The 22,457-nt window shown below is 51.4% G+C and overlaps 2 protein-coding genes across 3 annotated transcripts in view; one reads left to right on the forward strand and one right to left on the reverse strand.

The window, feature by feature from the left end:
* brf2 (BRF2 general transcription factor IIIB subunit) overlaps positions 1-22,457 on the reverse strand; it is a 76,355-nt gene that overhangs the window by 12,482 nt on the left and 41,416 nt on the right. The gene's annotated exons all lie outside the window — the stretch shown is intronic.
* On the forward strand, positions 15-18,201 carry LOC144488528 (uncharacterized). The gene is made up of 9 exons (XM_078206577.1): positions 15-209; positions 324-399; positions 4,650-4,781; positions 5,758-5,881; positions 7,512-7,572; positions 10,163-10,209; positions 10,296-10,371; positions 11,777-11,866; positions 14,163-18,201. The coding sequence occupies exons 1-9, from the start codon at positions 55-57 to the stop codon at positions 15,916-15,918; spliced, it is 2,517 nt and encodes an 838-aa protein (XP_078062703.1). The 5' UTR covers positions 15-54; the 3' UTR covers positions 15,919-18,201.

The raw sequence follows: 22,457 nt of genomic DNA on the forward strand, positions 1-22,457 counted from the left end.
CCTTTCCTCCCTCGCCCCACCCGCCAACACCCACAGGCGGGTTGCGCTTGCGCAATGATTGGAGCCGGGCGCCGGGGTTTGGGCCTGCTGTCGGCGGTGGGTAGCGGGAGGCGCTTCTGGGGCGGCGGCGAGCGGAGAGGCGGCGGCGGCGGCGGCGGCGGCGGCGAGAACCTGAACGAAGCCATGAGCAAGAACAAGATCCCGGACAGGTGAGGCCTGGGCTCCAGCAGCGAGGGTAGTTTTGGGCCTGGGCTCCAGCGGGGAGGGTAATTTTGGACCTGGGCAGCACGCAGTGTCTAATGTGCTCTCCTTTCCCTCTGCAGGTGGCAGAACTATTCTGCTTTGGGACTCCGGCTCCCTGGGACCAGGTTCATCGCATTTAAAGTCCCATTGAAAAAGGTACAGAATCCTGGCCTTCACATTTAAAGTACAAATCATTCTGCAACACTAAACACTGTATCTTCTCCACTATGTACTCTATGAATGGTATGCTTTGTCTGTACAGTGCGTAAGAAACAATACTTTTCACTCTATCCCAATACATGTGACAATAATAAATCAAATATTAAGCTGATCTTTCTCTGCACCCGAGCTATGACTGTAACACTACATTCTGCACTCCTTTCCTTCTCTATGAATGGGCGGCACGGTAGCACAGTAATTAGCACTGCTGCTTCACAGCTCCAGGGACCTGGGTTCGATTCCCGGCTCGGGTCACTGTCTGTGTGGAGTTTGCACATTCTCCTCGTGTCTGCGTGGGTTTCCTCCCACAGTCCAAAATGTGCATGTTAGGGTGATTGGCCATGCTGAAATTGTCCCTTAGTGTCCTGAGATGCGTAGGTTAGAGGGATTAGTGGATAAATATGTAGGGATATGGGGGTAGGGCCTGGGTGGGATTGTGGTCGGTGCAGTTTCGATGGGCCCAATGGCCACTTTCTGCACTGTAGAATTTCTATGAGATGAATGGTATGTTTTGTCTGTATAGCTCGCAAGGAACAATACTTTTCACTCTATCCCAATACATGTGACAATAATATGTGACAATAATAAATCAAATCAAATATTAAGTTGATCTTTTTCTGCACCCTAGCTATGACTGTAACACTACATTCTGCACTCTCTCCTTTCCTTCTCTATGAATGGTATGCTTTGTCTGTATAGCACGCAAGAAACAATACTTTTTACTGTGGCCCAATACATGTGACAATAATAAATCAAACAATACTTTTCACTCTATCCCAATATATGTGGCAATAATAAATCAAATCAAATATTAAGCTGATCTTTCTCTACACCCGAGCTATGACTGTAACACTACATTCTGCACTCTCTCGTTTCATTCTCTATGAACGGTATGCTTTGTCTGTATAGCTCGCAAGAAACAATACTTTTCACTGTATCCCAATATATGTGACAATAAATCAAACAATACTTTTCACTGTATCCCAATACATGTGACCATAATAAATCAAATATTAAGTTGATCTTTCTCTGCACTCTAGCTATGACTGTAACACTACATTCTGCACTCTCTCCTTTCCTTCTCGATGAATGGTATGCTTTGTCTGTATAGCTCGCAAGAAACAATACTTTTCACTGTGTCCCAATACATGTGACAATAAATCAAATCAAATATTAAGTTGATCTTTTTCGACACCCTAGTTATGACTAACACTACATTCTGCACCCTCTCCTTTCCTTCTCCCCTGTGACTCACCTGATGAAGGGGCAGTGCTCCGAAAGCTCGTGCTACCAAATTAACCTGTTGGACTTAAACCTGGTGTTGTGAGACTATTTACTGTGTACTCTATGTACGGTATGCTTTGTCTGTTTCGCGTGCAAGAAACAATACTTTTCACTTTATCCCAGTACATGTAACAATGATAAATCAAATCAAAATATATTAAATTGATCTTTCTCTACACTCTAGCTATGACTGTAATGCTACATTCTGCACTCTTTCCTTTCCTTCTCTATGAACGGCATGCTTTGTCTGTACAGCTCGCAAGAAACAATACTTTTCCCTGTATCCCAATACATGTGACAATAATAAATCAAACAATACTTTTCACTGTATCCCAATACATGTAACAATAATAAATCAAACAATACTTTTCACTGTATCCCAATACATGTGACAATAATAAATCAAATCCAATCAAAAAAATCCTTCGAAGACCTAGTTAGACCATACCTGGCAACTGTTCTGGGCACCACAACTCAGGAAGGATATATTAGTCTCGGAGGAACTGCAGATTTATCAACGCGATACCCAGATTCCAAGGATTAAATCATAAGGACGGGTTCCACAAGCGAGGGCAGTAGTCCCTAGAATTGAGAAGACCAAGGGGTGATTGGATCAAAATCTGATTTGATTTATTATTGTAACATTTATTAGGATAGAGCAAAAAATATCATGGGGTGACTGATACTGTCCCGCTCTCTGCGGGAATCGAAGCAGGCCAGGGGTGTGGACCATGGAAAGGTCAGTTGAGCTCGGGCAGGATTTTCCAGTCTCGGGGTGAGCCCGGCTGGAAAATCCTGCCCCTGTTTCTTGTGCTCGTGTTACAGTCACAGCTCGGGTGCCGAGAATGATCAGCTTCATATGTGGCAGGTCCATTCAAAAGTCTGACGGCAGCAGGGAAGAAGCTGTTCTTGAGTCGGTTGGGGTACGCGATCTCCGACTTTTGTACCTTTTTCCCGACGGAAGAAGGTGGAAGAGAGAATGTCCGTGGTGCGTAATTATGCTGGCTGCTTTTCTGTCTGTAGACAGAGACTGATTTGTGTGATCGATTGGGCTATGTTCACCACACTTTGTAGCTTCTTGCGGTTTTGGGCAGAGCAGGAGCTGTGATACATTCGGAAAGAATGCTTTCTATGGTGCATCTGTTTTCACTATATTAAAGGAAGTGGATAGAGTGGACGGAGAGAAACTATTTCTGCTGGTTGGGGAACATCTTGACTTAGGGGCATGGTCTAAACATCAGAGCTAGATTCTTTCAGTCGTGAAATTAGGAAACACTTCAACATGCGAAAAGTTGTAGAAGTTTGGAACTCTCTCCCACAAGCGGCAGTTGACACTCGATCATTTTAAACTCGAGATGGGTAGATGTTTGTTCCCAAAAGTATAAAGATATACGGAGCGAGGTCACAGAACGGCTGTGATTCAGTTGAAGGGTTCGAGAGGCTAAACAATTTCTGAAAGTACATTAAAAAGGAAGTGAGTACCTATGAAGCTGAGGAGAGTTTTTTTCCCTCTGAGGGTCACGAGTTTCTGGCATTCTCTTCCATGGAGCAGTGGAGGGTGGGTCATTGAATTTATTCAAAGCTGAATTAGACAGATTTTTGATCAACAAGGGCATAACCTTCAAGAGTATTGATAGGCAAAGGGATCTGGGTGTACAGGTACACAACCTCTAAACATACCTCTCTTGCACTCCAAGGTTTCCATAACCATTCTTTCACTACCCTTGTTGTGAAGAGCACTCTGACTCCAACTCATTCGCAAGCCCTTAAAATCTTTAAAGCTGCGGCTCTGTGTACGGTTTTGGTCTCCTCACTGAAGCAGGGACGTAACTTGCATTGGAGACAGTTCAGAGAAGGTTTACGGGGTTGATTCCTGGGATGAAGGACTTTCTTTTGTGAAGAAAGATTGAACAGGTTGGGTCGAAACCCACTGGAGCCTGGGGGGAGAGATGGTCTTATCGCAATGTATAAGATTCTGAGTCGATTTAACAGGTGCATGTTTCCCCTCGTGAGGGATTCCACAACCAAAGGAGGCACAGTTTCAAAATAAGAATAGAGCGAAGGACTTTCCTCTCCGAGGGTTGTTAATCTTTGGAATTGTTGCCCCAGAGAGTAGTGGAGGCTGGTTATTGAATCTGCTTCAAGACTGAGTTCGACAGATTTTTGATCGGCAAGTGGGTCAAGGTTCATAGGGTGAGGTTGAGACCACAGTTGGTTCAGCCGTGATGTTGGGGGAAAGCACCAGAGGCCCAATGGGCCACTTCTGCTCTGGTCAGACCCTATTTGGAGTATTGTGAGCAGCGTTGGGCCCCGAATCTCAGGAAGGATGTGCCTGCCTTGGAAAGGGTCCAGAGGAGGCTCACAAGAATGATCCCTGGAATGAAGAGCTTGTCGTATGAGGAATGGTTGAGGATTCTGGGTCTGTACTCGTTGGAGTTTAGAAGGATGAGGGGGGATCTTATTAAAACTTACAGGATACTGCGAGGCCTGGATAGAATGGACATGGAGAGGATGTTTCCACTAGTAGGAAAAACTAGAACCAGAGGGCACAACCTCAGACTAAAGGGACGATCCTTTAAAACAGAGATGAGGTGGAATTTCTTCAGCCAGAGAGTGGTGAATCTGTGGAACTCTTTGCCGCAGAAGGCTGTGGAGGCCGGGTCATTGAGTGTCTTTAAGACAGCGATAGATAAGTTCTTGATTAATAAGAGGACCAGGGGTTATGGGGAAAAGGCAGGAGAATGGGGATGAGAAAAATATCAGCCATGATTGAATGGCGGAGCAGACTCGATGGGCCGAGTGGCCTAATTCTGCTCCGAATGTCTTATGGTCTTATTGCTCATTTTCTTTGTGACCTCCTCCTGCCCTTTTATCTCCATCTCCGTGATGTATGTTTGCTTCAGATTTTCGAAAGACAGCTGCAACCGGATCAATTCTTCTCACCGACTGACCTCCTGAGACAGATCAAGGAGCAGAAAGATGAGTTGGGGAAAATCATCGACCTCACCTTTACAAAGCGTTATTATGACCCCAAGGTAACTCTGACTGTGGGGGCAAGGGGTGGCAGACACAGTTACGATTCACGCACGGGACTTTTGTCTCCTGTTGAGGTTTTACTGACCAACGTCTTAGTCGGGCTGCACACCAGGGTTACGGTTCTATCTTGGCGTCGGAAATGGCACTCCTTGCTTTTATAACTGTATTGCTTCGAAATTGGGGAGGGGGGGTCCCAAATACTGCGGCAATTTTAACATTATTTCTGGAAAGTTGTGGGTCGGGGGTGGCACAGTGGTTAGCACTGCTGCCTCACAGCGCCAGGGACCCGGGTTCAATTCTGGCCCTGGGTTACTGTCTGTGCGGAGTCTGCACGTTCTCCCCGTGTCTGCGTGGGTTTCCTCCGGGTGCTCCAGTTTCCTCCCACAGTCCAAAGATGTGCAGGTTAGGTTGATTGGCCGTGCTAAATTAACCCCTTAGTGTCAGGGGGATTAGCAGAGTAAACACGTGAGATGGTGGGGATAGTGCCTGGGTGGGATTGTGGTCGGTGCAGACTCGATGGGCCGATTGGCCTCCTTTTGCACTTCAATGAAGGATAGATGGTTGGCATTGTCTCCAGCAAAACTGTAGTCTCCATCTTCACCGGGAAGTGTGCAAGACTGCGGGGAGGGGGATGATTATATTGTCGGTCGGGTTCGTGGGGCAGAAGGTAATTAGATTAGAGAAGCCAGGAGCACAGAGACAGCCAGCACTGTGAGCAGGATTCTCACTGAAGTGTAATGATGGCTGTGTGAAGTTTGAAATGTGAACATTTAGCTGTACAGTTCTCGTGTGTGTGTGGTTCTGAACTGGTAATTGGGGTGGACATTGGGTAGAGTGGGGGGAAGGGACTGCAAATGCATCGGACAGCCTGCAGGGACGCCAGTGTTGGATCATAACCGCACTGAATCTGTCTCCACAGGCGCACACCCTGTTGCTGTGCCAGTTAACTTATCAATTTAATCTCTGTGGTTGTAGGAGTTGCCGGAGGGTTTGGTCTATGAGAAGATTTTCACTGCCGGACATGAAGTGCCAAGTGCGAAAAACATTCTCTCATTCAAAAAAGCTGTACAAAGCTTCCTGTCGGGCAACGTGAACAATGGTAAGCTTGCCCTAATGTAGGAAAAGGGGCAGACTCAGTTGAAGCATTCAAGAGGGAACTGGACTGCCTGAACTGGGCGGCACGGTAGCACAGTGGTTAGCACTGCTGCTTCACAGCTCCAGGGTCCCGGATTCGATTCCCGGCTCGGGTCACTGTCTGTGTGGAGTTTGCACATTCTCCTCGTGGGTTTCCTCCGGGTGCTCCGGTTTCCTCCCACAGTCCAAAGATGTGCGGGTTAGGTTGATTGGCCAGGTTAAAAATTGCCGCTGAGATGCGTAGGTTAGCGGGATTAGTGGGTAAATATGTGGGGGGAGGGCCTGGGTGGGATTGTGGTCGGTGCAGACTCGATGGGCCGAATGGCCTCCTTCTGCACTGTAGGGTTTCTATGATTTTCTATGAAAAGAAAGTAGGTAAGAGAGTGGCATGAGGTAGCTTGCCCCGAAAGGGAGCCAGTGCAGACATGACAAGCCGACTGTGCTGTAACAATTCTGAAATCAGTCGATGCCGCAAGGATCAGTGCTGAGGCTTCAACTATTGACAATCTATGTTAATGACTTGGATAAGTTGGTTGCCAAATTTACTGATGATCCTATCACAGGCAAGCAGCAAGCAAGTAGAGAGTTTGCCAGGGGAATTACAGACGTTAAGTAAGTGGGCAAAACTTTATAAATGGAGTTTAATGCAGGAAAGTGTGAGGTTATCCACTTGGGTCAGGAGAATAAGAAGGAGAATGTTATTGTAATGGAGATTACACAATGCTGTGGTACGGAGGGACCTGGGTGTCCTCGTATGTGAATCGCAAAAAGGTTTACGTGCAGATACAGCAAATAATTAGGAAGGCAAATAGAACATTTGCTTTTATGGTAAGGGGACTTGCAGTGCAACACGCCCTTAGTACTGATCCTCTGGCAGTGCAGCACTCCCTCAGTACTGACCCTCTGACAGTGCAGCACTCCCTCAGTACTGATCCTCTGGCAGTGCAGCACTCCCTCAGTACTGACCCTCTGGCAGTGCAGCACTCCCTCAGTACTGACCCTCTGGCAGTGCAGCGCTCCCTCAGCACTGACCCTCTGACAGTGCGGCACTCCCTCAGTACTGACCCTCTGACAGTGCGGCACTCGCTCAGTACTGACCCCCTGACAGTGCAGCACTCCCTCAGTACTGACCCTCTGACAGTGCGGCACTCCCTCAGCACTGACCCTTTGGCAGTGCAACACTCTCTCAGTACTGACCCTCTGACAGTGCGGCACTCCCTCAGCACTGACCCTTTGGCAGTGCAACACTCTCTCAGCACTGATCCTCTGACAGTGCGGCACTCCCTCAGTACTGACCCTCTGACAGTGCGGCACTCCCTCAGTACTGACCCCCTGACAGTGCAGCACTCCCTCAGTACTGACCCTTTGGCAGTGCAACACTCTCTCAGTACTGACCCTCTGGCAGAGCAGCACTCCCTCAGCACTGACCCTCTGGCAGTGTTTCCTTGATTAAGCCGCTGAGACATTCTGCGTTGAGTCGAATGTTAACATATCAAGAGATTTTGGCTGTTTGCCGGCACTTCCTGGACTTTCAGTTGCTGGGATGGAGCTTTAAGCTGTGTGTTGAACTTTTCTCTTTGTGCCTCTACTTGTAGATAACCTTGTTGGAGTTCACTGCACTCATGGAGTTAACCGAACTGGCTATCTAATTTGCAGGTATGTATCGGCTGTATTAATAATTAATCACAGAATCCCTACAGTGCAGAAGGAGGCCATTCGGCCCATCGAGTCTGCACCGTTCACAGTCCCACCCAGCCCTATCCCCATAACCCCACGCATTTACCCTAGCTAGTCCCCCTGACACTAAGGGGCAATTTATCAAGGCCAATCAACCTAACCCGCACATTTTTGGACTGAGAGAGGAAACCGGAGCACCCGGAGGAAACCCACGCAGACACGGTGAGAACGTGCTGACTCCACACAGACAGTGACCCAAGCCGGGAATCAAACCCAGGTCCCTGGCGCTGTGAGGCAGCAGCGCTAACCACTGTGCCACCGTGCTGCCCCCATAATGCCCATGAACAGAGAGGAAGTGGTTGAGCAAAACTGTTTGTCTTCCCCCGTCTTGATTTTGCAAGAGGGAGCTTCAGCCCCCCTGACCCACTAAACAGAGGTAGTTGCTATTGGGTGTTAAGAGACAGCAGCCCCCACTTCCCCTGTGCTTTTGAGAGTTCATTGAGCTGGTTACAACTCGACCATTACCTACCCTCCTCTCCTGTAGGCTTTGATTCTTTGGAAGTGAATCTCTACGTGCGATTGAAGTTTAGGCACCCAAATCCCGTTCAGATCTCTAACCTGCACTTTCCTGTGTGATCATTAATCGGGGACTGTTCCCCGTCACACTCCCCCTCTTTCATCCAGGGGAGCTGTCGCTCCTCTGTCTGTACCCTTTCTTCCAACTGAGTCACTAACCCCACGGCACGGCGGCACGCTGCTTGGCACTGCTCCTTCATATTGCCAGGGACCTGGGTTTGATTCCTGACCTCGGGTCACTGTCTGTGTGGAATCTGCACGTTCTCCCCGTGTCTGCGTGGGTTTCCTCCGGGTGCTCCGGTTTCCTCCCACACTCCAAAGATGTGCGGGTTAGGTTGATTGGCCATGCTAAATTGCCCCCGAGTGCATGGGGATTAGTCGGGTAAATATGTGGGGTTAGGGGGATTGGGTGGGATTGTTGCTGGTACAGTCTCAATGGACCGAAAGGCCTCCTTCCGCACTGTAGGGATTCTATGATTCTATTCTAAGTCGCTCCAGGCCATCGATTGCTTGGCAGACGTTTCCCATCTCTGGATTAACTCATTGTTCCATCGGGAAAGAGACTCTGGGTGTGGTACCTCTGAAGGATTCCACACTTTGCCTGAATAATTAGAGAGTGTGCTGAGTTGTACTTTTGGAGAATTTCTCAGTCAGTTTAGTCCGAGAGCTATCTCTTGGTGTGATGTTGCAGTTCGTGTGAGTGAGACTGGATCCTCGCAGGCAACGCTAACCGTGCAGTCGTCTTCGAGCTAAGACCAGAATATAGTGCGTTCACACAGGAAACATTTCACGGCAGTGCCTGTTCAAACATGTTCCCGAGTAATTCTGACGCATTCCCCTCCAGTGTCTTGGGGACTGGCTTCCAGTAATTATAGTGTCACAGTATACGCTCAGTCCCCCTGGAACTGTTAACCCGTCGGCTGTACAATTCCACACTCTTGTTGTTGCAAACTGGAGCCTCGTGTGTAGAGAGAGCAACACTGGGAGAGGATGAATTAGCAGTGTTAAAGGATACTGATGAGACATGTACACAACTGAGTTTGGCTTCTGTGTGTTTTTCTCTCCAGATATCTGAATGTGTGGTCTCAGTGATCCAGTGACAGCGTTGGTTGTGTTAGTGATTGGGAGAAAGGCGCACATTTCTGGAGTGCCTTTCGCAACCTCAAAATGCTCCAGATGCTTTACACGCAGTGCAGGACAGTACGGTGTCTGCACTGCTGTATTTTGTGGGAAACGTGGCGGTCAGTTTGAGCAGAGACAGCTCCCGCAAGCCGCAATGTGAAAATAACGAGTTGCTCTGTTTTTTCTGACGTTGCATCAGGGATGAATGTTGGCCAGGACTCAGGGGAGAAGTCCCCCCCACTCCTCTGCAAAATGGTGCCCTGGGATCTTTCATCATCGAATCATCATAGAATCCCGATAACACAGAAGGAGGCCATTCGGCCCATCAAGCCTGCACCGACAACAGTCCCACCCAGGCCCTGTCCCCGTAACTCCACATATTTATCCCGCAAATCCCTCTAACCTACGCATCCCGGGACACCAAGGTGCAATTTAGCATGGCCAATCACCCTACGGTTTCCTCCCACATCTTTCGGACCGTGGGAGGAAACCGGAGCACCCGGAGGAAACCTGCGCAGACACGGGGAGAACGTGCAGATTCCGCACAGTTACCCAAGCCGGGAATCGAACCCGGGTCCCTGGCGCTGTGAGGCAGCAGTGCTAACCCCTGTGCCACCCCACGAAATCGGGAAGTACGTCTTCACGCACAAGGTAGTGAAAATCTGGAACCTTCTCCCTCATCTGGAGAAGGCAGACGAGGACCTCGGTTTAATGGCCTGTCTGACAGGCCAGCGCTCCCTCAGTACTGCACTCCGTTTCATGCTTGAAACACGGAGTGGGATTGGAACGTAGGTCCTCCTGTCTCGGACCCAGTGTTCCTGTGTGCTATCCTCTTACCAACCCCCCTCTCTCTCTCTCTGCTTTGTTTCAGGTACCTGATCGATGTGGATGGGATGGAGCCTCGCGATGCAATCAATTGTAAGCTCCTGTTTTTCACGCTGGTCGTGGCTGTTACACTGATTGCTGCTTTCACAACCTCTTAACCTTTGCTGCTTTCTCTCCAGTGTTCAATAAATCCAGAGGACATCCGATAGAAAGGCCAAACTACGTACAGGACCTACTGCAGGGGCCACGCAAGAGGTAAGGCTCACAGACTCAGCACCAAACTGAATTGAGGGTTTGATAACCAGCGCTTGAACTTTTCCAGTGTCTGTAAGGGCAGTGGCAAAGTTGCAGTCTGCTTCTCACCCAGATTCACTCACTCACTTTATGTGGGGAAGCGATGACCTAGTGATATTATCATGGAATCATAGAATCCTCCAGTGCAGAAGGAGGCCATTTGGCCCATCGAGTCTGCACCAACCACAATCCCACCCAGGGCCTATCCCCATACATTTACCCTGCTAAGCTCCCTGACACTAAGGGTCAATTTAGCATAGCCAATCCACCTAACCCGCACATCTTTGGACTGAGAGAGGAAACTGGAGCACCCGGAGGAAACCACACACACACTGACCCAAGGCCAGGAATTGAACCTGGATCCTTGGCGCTGTGAGGCATAGTAAGAAGTCTCACAACACCAGGTTAAAGTCCAACAGGTTTAGTTGGTAGCAAAGCTTTCGGAGAGTTGCTCCTTCATCAGGTGAGCGAGGACTTGTGTTTACAAACAGGCATATAAAGACACAAACTCAATTTACAAGATAATGATTGGAATGCAAGTCTTTACAGGTAATCAAATCTTAAAGGTACAGACAATGTGAGTGGAGAGAGGGTTAATCACAGGTTAAAGAGATGTGTATTGTCTCCAGCCAGGACAGTTAGTGAGATTTTGCAAGCCCAGGCAAGTCGTGGGGGTTACAGATAGTGTGACATGAACCCAAGATCCCGGTTGAGGCCGTCCTCATGTATGCGGAACTTGGCTATCAGTTTCTGCTCAGCGATTCTGCGTTGTCGTGAGGCAGCAGTGCTAACCACTGTGCCGCCATGCCACCCATATCGCTAGACTATTAATCTGGAAACTCAGCTAATGTTCTGGGGACCCGGGTTCGAATCCTGCCACGGCAGGTGGTGGAATTTGAATTCGATTATTTAAAAAAAAATCTGGAATTAAGAATCTACTGATGACCATGAAATCATTGTTGGAAAAACCCATCTGGTTCACTAATGTCCTTTCGGATAGGAAATCTGCCGTCCTTACCCGGTCTGGCCTACATGTGACTCCAGAGTCACAGCAATGTGGTTGACTCTCAACTGCCCTCGGGCAACTAGGGTTGGGCAATAAATGCTGGCCATCCAGCGACGCCCATGTCCCACGAATGAATGAAAGAAAAACTCTTGCCGTACTCAGCTCTTGCCCATCGAGTTTGTGTTGGGAGTGTACGCTCAAACAGTTCCTTGAATGCGAGTCTGCACCCTGGAGGGCTTTGTGGATTTTAAACCCCCTGCCTTTTAAATAGATTCCTTCGTTCCCCGTTGCTCTGTATTTGACACTGAGAAGATACGTCAGCTCAACTTGCTTCTGTGTCTCACTTCCTCTCCTCTGCAGCAACAAGGGAAGTGATGTACCCGCTCCGTGCCCAGTTAAGAAGCAGAAGGAGCCACACAGCCAGCAGGCCATGTTCAAGCAGCGAGAGAGGTGCGTAAGAGTGCGCGGTCATTCCATTTGTTGACACCTGATGACCCCCCCCCCCCCCCGAGTTGATGTGTTGTTAGCTCAGGTGTGAAATCCTCAAACTGTCCGACCAGACGGAGTACACATTCCCGATTGTTTGTCACATAGCCACAAGGAGCAGGAGGAGGCCATTCGGCCCCTCGAGCCTGCTCCGCCACTCGTTTTGATCACGGCTGATCATCAAATTCAATATCCTGATCCTCCCCTCCATATCCCTTGATCCCTTTAGCCCCAAGAGCGACATCTAATTTCTTCTTCAAATCACACAATGTTTTGGCCTCGATACTTTCTGTGGGAGTGAATTCCACACATTCACCACCCTCTGGGTGAAGACATTTCTCCTCACCTCAGTTCTAAAAGGTTTACCCCTTATCCTCAAACTATGACCCCCTAGTCCAGGACTCCCCCCACCATCGGGAACATTCTTTCTGAATCTAGCCTGTCTAACCCTGTTAGAATGTTATAAGTTTCTGTGAGATCCCCCAATTTCCCTCTTCTTCCCGGTGATGGTCGGAATCCTGCTACATCTCACATTGCCACCACAATGCTGAACAATAGACAAGGCAGATGATTGAGGGAAGAGGGTGCCTGGTTGGTAAATACTAGCATGGACTGGCTGGGCCAAATGGCCTGCATCTGTGTTTTGAGGTGTAGTATTCTGTTGTTACGTTAAGCGCACTCCAGCGTGTTGGGTGAAGTGTACAGGGAGCGTTCAGGCATGTTTGTGAGCCATTTCTGTCTGACTTGGAGCAGCTGCCTTGACTTGGGTGTCCCACTCCAGAATGGGCCAAGTTTGTGGCTCCCCCTTTGGCTTGCAGCCTGTTGTGTGATTCCTTCACGGGGACGATGGTCCCTCAGCTGCCGCAGTGTGTCGCGTGCCTCTTGTTATGCAGTTAGCTGCGAGGCGCAGGCCAGACCTGCAGTAAGGTGGGAGTGTCTAACATCCCACAGGGACGCTGCAGTCTCCTGCGTATCCATCTGTTTGTTGTCCCTTTCAGTGGCATGTGCAGGAATAACACCTGCTTGATATTGTGTCCCACTGTCGAGGGGAAAGGAGTGTCATTTCTGTTATTTAAACAGCAGCTGTTCTCTCCCAGATGCAGCGAGCCTGCGTTTAACACCCAAATGTTTTCCAACAAAATGCATGTTGCAGACCAATCACTTTTCCATGTAATAAGGCACCTGAACATTATACATTCAAAACCTTTTCGATGCTTTGAACCTAAATGGCCCAAAAATCCCCTTGCCAACTGTCAATAACTCGCTCACCTCCTGTTCACGACCACCTGCCTGTAGCTTGCCACCTCTGCTGATTCACAACCTCCTCAATCCCCCCTCATCCCACTTGCCAATTCTGCCCACCACTCCCTCACCGTGAGTGGGAGGGTCCGCAAAGGCGAAAGGTCGAGAGCGGGTGGGTCAGTGATGGGGGAGGAGTCGGGTCAGGGAGGGGAGTGAGGGCGTCAGGGAGGGAGGGGAGTGAGGTGAGGGGGTCAGGGAGGGAGCGGAGTGAGTGAGAGCTTGTTTTTAACAGAATGACTCAGTAACCAAGTTAACATAAACATAACAGCAGCGTTATTATGCTCATCCTCCCCTCCCCCTCTCTCTACTGTGAGAGGAGCAGCGCTGAGGGGGAACTGTACTGTCACACATATGGTACTGAATTGCATTGTCGGAGGAATTAGAGCAAACTCTCAAAGAAGCCCACTGGTACAGATGAGAACAGTGAGGGAGTGCCGCACTGTCAGTGGATCAGTGCTGAGGGAGTGCTGCACTGTCAGAGGGTCAGTACTGAGGGAGCGCCGCACTGTCAGTGGATCAGTGCTGAGGGAGTGCTGCACTCTCAGAGGGTCAGGGCTGAGGGAGTGTTGCACTGTCAGAGGGTCAGTACTGAGGGAGTGCCGCACTGTCAGAGGGTCAGTACTGAGGGAGTGCGGCACTGTCAGAGGGTCAGTACTGAGGGAGTGCCGCACTGTCAGAAGGTCAATTAAAATAATTGAACTGGCCATTTGTCGGTGAGATTTGTGGGGTCTTTATTAGTGCAGAATATTTATCTGCATAACAGTAACTGCCTTTGGCCGTTTACAGGCAGCTGACAGATTTTAAATGGGGTGGCGTTGGTTTGCCTATGTTGGTAATGTTGACTTGTATGTTACATCTGGGCATACATGGTGCCGTATTCTGCAGAGTGTATGAAATACAGGAATTAATTCGCATGGTGCTGCAACCTGTGAATAACGCAGTCACGTTTGTCTTGCAGACCATACCCGGGGAAATATCCCTCTCGCAATGGCTACCGTGAGTTCAGCCAGTCAACTTGCCCAGCAGGACAGTCTGCTCATCCCTATGTGCAGCATCCCAAAGGACACAGGATTGGAACTGACCATACGGTGCGGTATAACGGCAATGTCAAGACATATTCCAACAATGAATCCAGAAGACCGGAATTGTCCCGGAGGGATAGTCAGCCAGAGGACTCGCAGTGGGGCGGTCAGTCTGCGACGTCGCGATGGAGCGGTCAGTCTCAGGGCTCACAGTGGAGCGGACAGCCCAAGGCCTCACGGTGGAGCGGTCAGTCGGAGACCTCACCTTGGAGCGGTCAGCCCGAGGCCTCACGGTGGAGCGGTCAGTCTGAGACATTGCCTTGGAGCGGAAAGCTCGAGCCCTCACGGTGGAGCGGTCAGTCTGAGGACTCGCAGTGGAGCGGTCAGTCAAAGGGCTTACAACGGAGCAGTCAGTCTCAAGGCTCACAGTGGAGCGGACAGCCCAAGGCCTCACGGTGGAGCGGTCAGTCTGAGGACTCGCAGTGGGGCGGTCAGTCAAAGGGCTTACAACGGAGCAGTCAGTCTGAGACCTCACCTTGGAGCGGTCAGCCCGAGGCCTCACGGTGGAGCGGTCAGTCTGAGACATCGCCTTGGAGCGGACAGCTCAAGGCCTCACGATGGAGCGGTCAGTCAAAAGCCTCACAATGGAGCAGTCAGTCTGAGACCTCACCTTGGAGCGGTCAGCCAGGGGCCTCGCGGCGGAGTGGTCAGTCTGAGACCTCACCTTGGAGCGGTCAGCCAGAGGCCTCGCGGCGGAGTGGTCAGTCTGAGGCCTCGCGGCGGAGCGGTCAGTCTGAGGACTCGCAGTGGGTCGGTCAGTCAAAGGGCTCACAATGGAGCGGTCAGTCTGAGATCGCGCCTTGGAGTGGTCAGTCTGAGGCCTTGTGGCGGAGCGGTCAGCCCGAGGCCTCACGGCGGAGTGGTCAGCCCAAGGCCTCACGGTGGAGCGGTCAGCCCGAGGTGCTTCAGTGGAGCGGTCAGCCCGAGGCCTCGCGGTGGAGCGGTCAGCTCGAGGCCTCGCGGCGGAGCGGTCAGCCCGAGGCGGAGCGGCGGAGCGGTCAGCCCGAGGCATCACGGCGGAGCGGTCAGCCCAAGGCTTCACGGTGGAGCGGTCAGTCTGAGGCCTCGCGGCGGAGCGGTCAGCCCGAGGCGCCTCAATGGGGCGGTCAGCCCGAGGCCTCACGGCGGGGCGGTCAGCCCGAGGCCTCACGGCGGGGCGGTCAGCCCGAGGCCTCGCGGCGGAGCGGTCAGCCCGAGGCCTCGCGGCGGAGCGGTCAGCCCGAGGCCTCGCGGCGGAGCGGTCAGCCCGAGGCCTCGCGGCGGAGCGGTCAGCCCGAGGCCTCGCGGCGGAGCGGTCAGCCCGAGGCCTCGCGGCGGAGCGGTCAGCCCGAGGCCTCGCGGCGGAGCGGTCAGCCCGAGGCCTCGCGGCGGAGCGGTCAGCCCGAGGCCTCGCGGCGGAGCGGTCAGTCTGAGGCCTCGCGGCGAAGCGGTCAGTCTGAGGCCTCGCGGCGGAGCGGTCAGCCCGAGGCCTCGCGGCGGTGCGGTCAGCCCGAGGCCTCGCGGCGGAGCGGTCAGCCCGAGGTGCCTCAGTGGAGCGGTCAGTCTGAGGCCTCACAGTGGAGCGGTCAGTCCCAGTCTCCTTGGCAGAGTATTGAGCCGCCGTGTGCTGGAAAGGGTAAAAGAGACTGGTAGCTGAACTCTGGAGGTTGGGACAGATTGAATACAGACCTACGGCAGGACAATTGAGAGTGTGAACAGGAAAGGTTGTCGGGACTTACTCTGCCGACATGTGAACATATTTCACAATGCTTTTTTATAAATACTGATTTATTCTAAAATACTGTTCGCCATAAAACTGAGCAGCTGAACGGGAGTGAGCGTGGGTTCAATGTTTCACTGGGCTTGTCTCGTTTGTCAGTGCCAAGCACTGTTAAACGGTGTATTTGAGGAACTTTGCTCATTCCCTGACACCAATACCAACCCTTCACTGACGGCCCTAACCGCAGTGTTAACCAGATAAAACTTCTTGCCTCCTATAACCCCGCGTTTGGAAGCCTGTTGGCTAGTTGTAGGGAGGTGGGGGGGAGGGCGTTGTGAATACATCATGCAGCTGCAGAGATCCCACTTCTTCACCATCCAGGTTTCTGAGCGCTGCCTTGTGTGTCGAGTGTTCCCTGGTGCCATCGTACTCCACGTTCTCTCCTGTTCTTGCTCAGTGGCCATTCCCTCGTGTCTGTGAGCAGCTGCCAGTGGAGTTGGGCTGGGGAGAGGAGTTATGAGACCATTCCCTGCCCCCTCCCCCACTCCGGACTCCAGCTCTCCCTGACTCTGTCACTGATGATGATGGATGCTGGTTACATCCCGGGCTCTGAACTGGTGCTCCCACTCTGAGAAACAGTTTGTTTCATATTCAAGCTGTCTAGGTCGATGTCCAATCTGACCGCAGGTCTTTTTACCCAGGCCTGTCAGAAAACTCAGTCACGGAAGAAAACAATGTTTTGTATTCGAAACTGGATTTCTTTTTAAATTGTTCCTTTTAAATTATTTAATTCCCGTTCCGTTCACCCATCTTTGAACCGCACTCTGCCAAATCCACTGGTTCAGGGTGGAATGTGATGGAGCAAAATGGGTCAGAGCCTCTAATTCCTGATCAGTGGGCCTCTGGTCTGGTCGGTCAGTGGGCCTCTGGTCTGGTCGGTCAGTGGGCCTCTGGTCTGATCGGTCAGTGGGCCTCTGGTCTGATCGGTCAGTGGGCCTCTGGTCTGATCGGTCAGTGGGCCTCTGGTCTGGTCGGTCAGTGGGCCTCTGGTCTGGTCGGTCAGTGGGCCTCTGGTCTGGTCGGTCAGTGGGCCTCTGGTCTGATCGGTCAGTGGGCCTCTGGCCTGGTCGGTCAGTGGGTCTCTGGCCTGGTCGGTCAGTGGGCCTCTGGTCTGGTCGGTCAGTGGGCCTCTGGTCTGATCGGTCAGTGGGCCTCTGGCCTGGTCGGTCAGTGGGCCTCTGGCCTGGTCGGTCAGTGGGCCTCTGGTCTGATCGGTCAGTGGGCCTCTGGTCTGGTCGGTCAGTGGGCCTCTGGCCTGGTCGGTCAGTGGGCCTCTGGTCTGGTCGGTCAGTGGGCCTCTGGTCTGGTCGGTCAGTGGGCCTCTGGTCTGGTCGGTCAGTGGGCCTCTGGTCTGGTCGGTCAGTGGGCCTCTGGTCTGGTCGGTCAGTGGGCCTCTGGTCTGGTCGGTCAGTGGGCCTCTGGTCTGATCGGTCAGTGGGCCTCTGGCCTGGTCGGTCAGTGGGTCTCTGGCCTGGTCGGTCAGTGGGCCTCTGGTCTGGTCGGTCAGTGGGCCTCTGGTCTGATCGGTCAGTGGGCCTCTGGCCTGGTCGGTCAGTGGGCCTCTGGCCTGGTCGGTCAGTGGGCCTCTGGTCTGATCGGTCAGTGGGCCTCTGGTCTGGTCGGTCAGTGAGCCTCTGGTCTGATCGGTCAGTGGGCCTCTGGCCTGGTCGGTCAGTGGGCCTCTGGTCTGGTCGGTCAGTGGGCCTCTGGTCTGGTCGGTCAGTGGGCCGCAGGCCTGGTCAGTCAGTGGGCCTCTGGCCTGGTCAGTGGGTCTGATCAGTGGGCTCTGATGCCATTGCGGAGGTCCGGCTTAGCTCTGTGCACTGTCCATGCAGTAACCCAATCTGCAAACCCTTCGCTGTCTTATCTCGTGGGGAATGGACACTAAAGAGCTGGATGGTAGTCAGTGCCCGGGTGAGATCAGCCAGCCCTTATTCTCTAACCTGTTGCTTCTCAATAACACCAGCAACCAAAAATGGCCTCTATGTTTCACCAGCTTCTCCCTGACCCCTCGGCATTCAAATGAGACAAAGCTCGAGCTTTTTTTTAAAAATCAAATTGTCTTAAAATAATTTTAATTTTCAGGATTGTTTTATCTTTACATTCTGCACTGTGCAAAATCTTGAATTCACAAATAAATGAAGTTTCCTAGTCCACTGGCTGCAGTTTTCTCTCCCCAGGGATCGTGAACATGAGGGGTTTGTTTTGAATTATTGTCTGCCCGGGTGTAATCTTGCTTAAACTCACTCCTGATGTCTGCTCTGAGTCCCGAAGTTAAAATTCCAAATCCCAAGTTAAAGTCCCAAATTAAAACATGGAGGAACATTAGACTTGGGCAACACCGTGGTTACAGCACCAGGGACCTGGGTTCGATTCCTGGCTTGGGTCACTGTCTGTGTGGAGTTTGCACGTTCTCCCCGTGTCTGCGTGGGTTTCCTCCGGGTGCTCCAGTTTTCTCCCACAGTCCGAAAGACGTGCTGGTTCGGTGAACTTGCTAAAGGGGGGGGGGGGGGGCGGGTGCGGGATGTGGTGGAGATAAGGAGCTTGGAAACAGAAAAGCACCAGGGGTGCATGACTTCTCTCCCCGTTCCTGGGTACACCCACAGTGCTGTTGGGGAGTTCCAGGATTTGGACCCAGTGGCAGTGAAGGAATGGTGATACATTTCCAAGTCAGGATAGTGTGGGGCCTGGAGGGGAACTTTCAGAGTGATGGTGTTCACCATGCATCTGCTGCCCTTGTCTTACAAGGTGGTAGAGATTAAGGATCTGGAAGGTGTTGTTGAGGGAGCTTTGGCAAGTTGTTGCAGCGCATCTTGTAGATGGTACACTGCTGCCGCTGTGCATCGGTGGTGGAGGGAGTGAGTGCTGAAGGTGGATGGGGTGCCAGTGGATTTGGACGTGGACTGCTTCAGAATCCCGAATGGTGCTGAACATTGTGTCATAATCAGCGAACATCCTCACTTCTGACCTTATGATGGAAGGAAGGTGATTGATGGAACAGCTGAATGAAGACTTAACACACAAACACTGCCCACAAGCACAGACCAGAATACTGCGGCAAGTAACTCACCACCTGACTCCCCCAAAGCCTGTCCAACATCTGCAAGGTGCAAGTCAGGAGTGTGATGGAATACTCCCCACTTGCCTGGATGGGTGAAGCTCCAACAACACTCAAGAAGCTCAATACCATCCAGGACAAAGCAGACCCGTTTGATTGGCACCCCATCCACAAACATTCACTCCCTCCACCACCGACGCTCAGTAGCAGCAGTGTGGACCATCTACAAGATGCACTGCAGCAATTCACCAAAGATCCAAACCCACGGCCATTTCCATCTAGGACAGGGGCAGCAGTTAGATGGGGAACACCACCACCTGCAAGTTCCCCTCCGAGCCACTCACCGTCCTGACTTGGAAATATATCGGGCGTTCCTTCACAGTCACTGGGTCAAAATCCTGGAATTCCCTCCCTCCCTTGTGGGTCAACCCACAGCACATGGACTGCAGTGATTCAAGAAGGCAGCTCATCACCACCTTCTCCAAGGGCAACTAGCGATGGAATTATCTGGAATTAAGAATCTACTGATGACCATGAGACCATTGTCGGAAAAACCTACCTGGTTCACTGATGTCCTTTAGGGAAGGAAATCTGCCATCCTTACCCGGTCTGGCCTACATGTGACTCCAGAGCCACAGCAATGTGGTTGGTTCTCAACTGCCCTCTGAAATGGCCTAGTGAGCCATTCAGTTCAAGGGCGACTAGGGATGGCCAATAAATGCTGGCCCAGCCGACGACGCCCATGTTCCACGAATGAATTTAAAAAAATGTGGGAGGGGTCTTGTGCTTTGGGAGCTCATTGGAAGAGAACTTTATCCGCTGTTTGGTGACGAAGGAGCCATTTTCTCAAATGCTTTGGTGAGGCCACATTTGGAGCACTGTGTACAATTCTGCTCACCCTGCTAAAGGAAACAAGAAAGGGTCAAACAAAAAAGATTTACAGGGATGTTACCGGGACTGGAAGGTTTGAATTATAAGGAGAGGCTGGGACTTTTTTTCCCTGGAGCGTTGGAGGATGAGGGGTGACCTTGTAGAGGTCTATATAAAAATGGGGGGGCATAGATGAGGTGAATAGCTTCGGTCTTTTCCCCCAGGGTAGGGAAGTCCAAAACTATAGGGTGTAGATTTAAGGTGAGAGGGGAAAGATTTGAAAGGGACCTGAGGGGTAACTTTTTCACACAGAGGGTGGTGCGTATATGGAATGAGCTATCAGAGGCAGGTACAATGACAACTTCAGTGCAGAAGGAGGCCTTTCGGCCCATCGAGTCTGCGCCGACCACAATCCCACCCAGGCCCTATTCTCGTAACCCCATTTATTATTTACCCAGTTAATCCCCCCTGACACGAGGTTCAATTTAGCACAGCCAATCTACCTAACCCGCACATCTTTCGGACTGTGGGAGGAAACCGGAGCATCCGGAGGAAGCCCACGCAGACACGGGGGAGAACGTGCAGACTCCACACAGATAGTGGCCCATGCTGGGAATCGAACCCGGGTCCCTGGCGCTGTGAGGCAGCAGTGCTAACCACTGTGCCACCGTACCATCAATAGGTACATGGATGGGAAAGGTCTGGAGGGATATGGGCCAAGCACAGGCAAATGGGACTAAGAACATAGAAATCATAGAAACCCTACAGTGCAGAAGGAGGCCATTCGGCCCATTGAGTCTGCACCGACCACAATCCCACCCAGGCCCTACCCCTACCCCCACATATTTACCCTCTAATCCCGCTAACCTACACATCTCAGGACTCGAAGGAGCAATTTTTAACCTGGCCAATCAACCTAACCCGCACATCTTTGGACTGTGGGAGGAAACCGGAGCACCCGGAGGAAACCCACGCAGACAAGAGGAGAATGTGCAAACTCCACACAGACAGTGACCCAAGCCGGGAATCGAACCTGGGACCCTGGAGCTGTGAAGCAGCAGTGCTAACCACTGTGCTACCGTGCCGCCCCAGTTTAGGAAACCTGGTCAGCATGGACGAGTTGGGCTGAAGGGTTGTTTCCGTGCTGGGTAGCTGTATGGCTTGCTGAGTGAGCATGCACACAAGTGTTTTCTTGCGTCGAGAAGCTCGGTGACTGAAGTTGGAGTGATGTTGATTTTGGACTGAAGGCACGATTCTCAATGGCCCAGAAAAATGTATCCAAAGACTTTTTCTTCCTGTTGGTGGATCTCCCTGTACCAGTTAATCATCGAATCCTACAGTGCAGCAGGAGGCCATTCGGTCCATCGAGTCTGCACCGACCACAATCCCACCCAGGCATAACCCCGTGCATTTACCCTAGCTAGTCCCCCTGACACTAAGGGGCAATTTAGCATAGCTAAGCCACCTAACCCGCACATCTTTGGACTGTAGGAGGAAACCGGAGCACCCGGAGGAAACCCACGCAGACACGGAGAGAACCTGCAAACTCCGCACAGCCTGCGACCCAAGCCGGGAATCGAACCCGGGTCCCTGGCGCTGTGAGGCAGCAGTGCTAACCACTGTGCCACCGTGCCGCCCATATGGCCATCATGTTGGCTTTGGAGCTGAGTTCTCTGTTCAGATAGTGCTCGGCAAAGATTTCAAATGTTTCCTCAATAAATCAGATAGCTCTTATTGTTGTTAATGTTCATGGGGATGGTGTTGCAACAGTGCATCTTCCTCATCAACTCATATTTTTAGATGCATTAAATCCTCATCTGACAATTCTTCTCAGTGGCACTTGTGCAATTCCAGCCCCTCTTCAAAGCTAACGCCCTCTATGTTTATACAGAGGGTGGTCTGGAACGAGCTGTCAGAGACGGTAGTAGAGGCGGATACAATTTTGTCTTTTAAAAAGCGTTTAGAGAGTTACATGGGTAAGATGGCTACAGAGGGATATGGGCCAAACGTGGGCAATTGAGATTAACTTCGTGGTTTAAAAAAAAGAGGTGGCATGGACAAGTTGGACCGAAGGGCCTGTTTCTATGCTGTAAACCTCGATGACTAACTGACTTTGCTGAGATGGCGACCTGCCGCTCAACCTTGGGGACCAGGTCATCAAATCCTCTAAGGCTGTTGGCACATTTGTGCCCCGCTTTTGGCCACCCACCATTCATATACAACATTGTAACAAGCCCATGGATCAGCGATCTCATGGATACCCGTGATGTTATAGACATGCCAAAATTACCCGCTTGTTGACTTATTCTATTTCCTTGATGAGCTGGGGAAGGGTACAACATGAAAAATAAGCCTGAATGTCATTATTGTCCCCTGATCCATGGACTGTGGTAATGGAGTCCTGTTGGATGCCAGGAAAGCTTCCTTCACATTTTCTGGTAAATCATCAGGGTTGTTGGGATGATCTGGGGCAGTAGCATGGAG

The sequence above is a fragment of the Mustelus asterias genome, unplaced genomic scaffold (genome assembly GCF_964213995.1).
Source record: "Mustelus asterias unplaced genomic scaffold, sMusAst1.hap1.1 HAP1_SCAFFOLD_1637, whole genome shotgun sequence".
NCBI classification, from domain to species: domain Eukaryota; kingdom Metazoa; phylum Chordata; class Chondrichthyes; order Carcharhiniformes; family Triakidae; genus Mustelus; species Mustelus asterias.

Bases quoted from the DNA above. Each gene is read 5' to 3' on its own strand.
- LOC144488528 (XM_078206577.1), top strand. From the start codon at position 55: ATGATTGGAGCCGGGCGCCGGGGTTTGGGCCTGCTGTCGGCGGTGGGT. The intron at 210-323 runs GTGAGGCCTGGG...TTCCCTCTGCAG, and splicing joins AAGAACAAGATCCCGGACAG to GTGGCAGAACTATTCTGCTT. The intron at 400-4,649 runs GTACAGAATCCT...TGTTTGCTTCAG, and splicing joins TTAAAGTCCCATTGAAAAAG to ATTTTCGAAAGACAGCTGCA.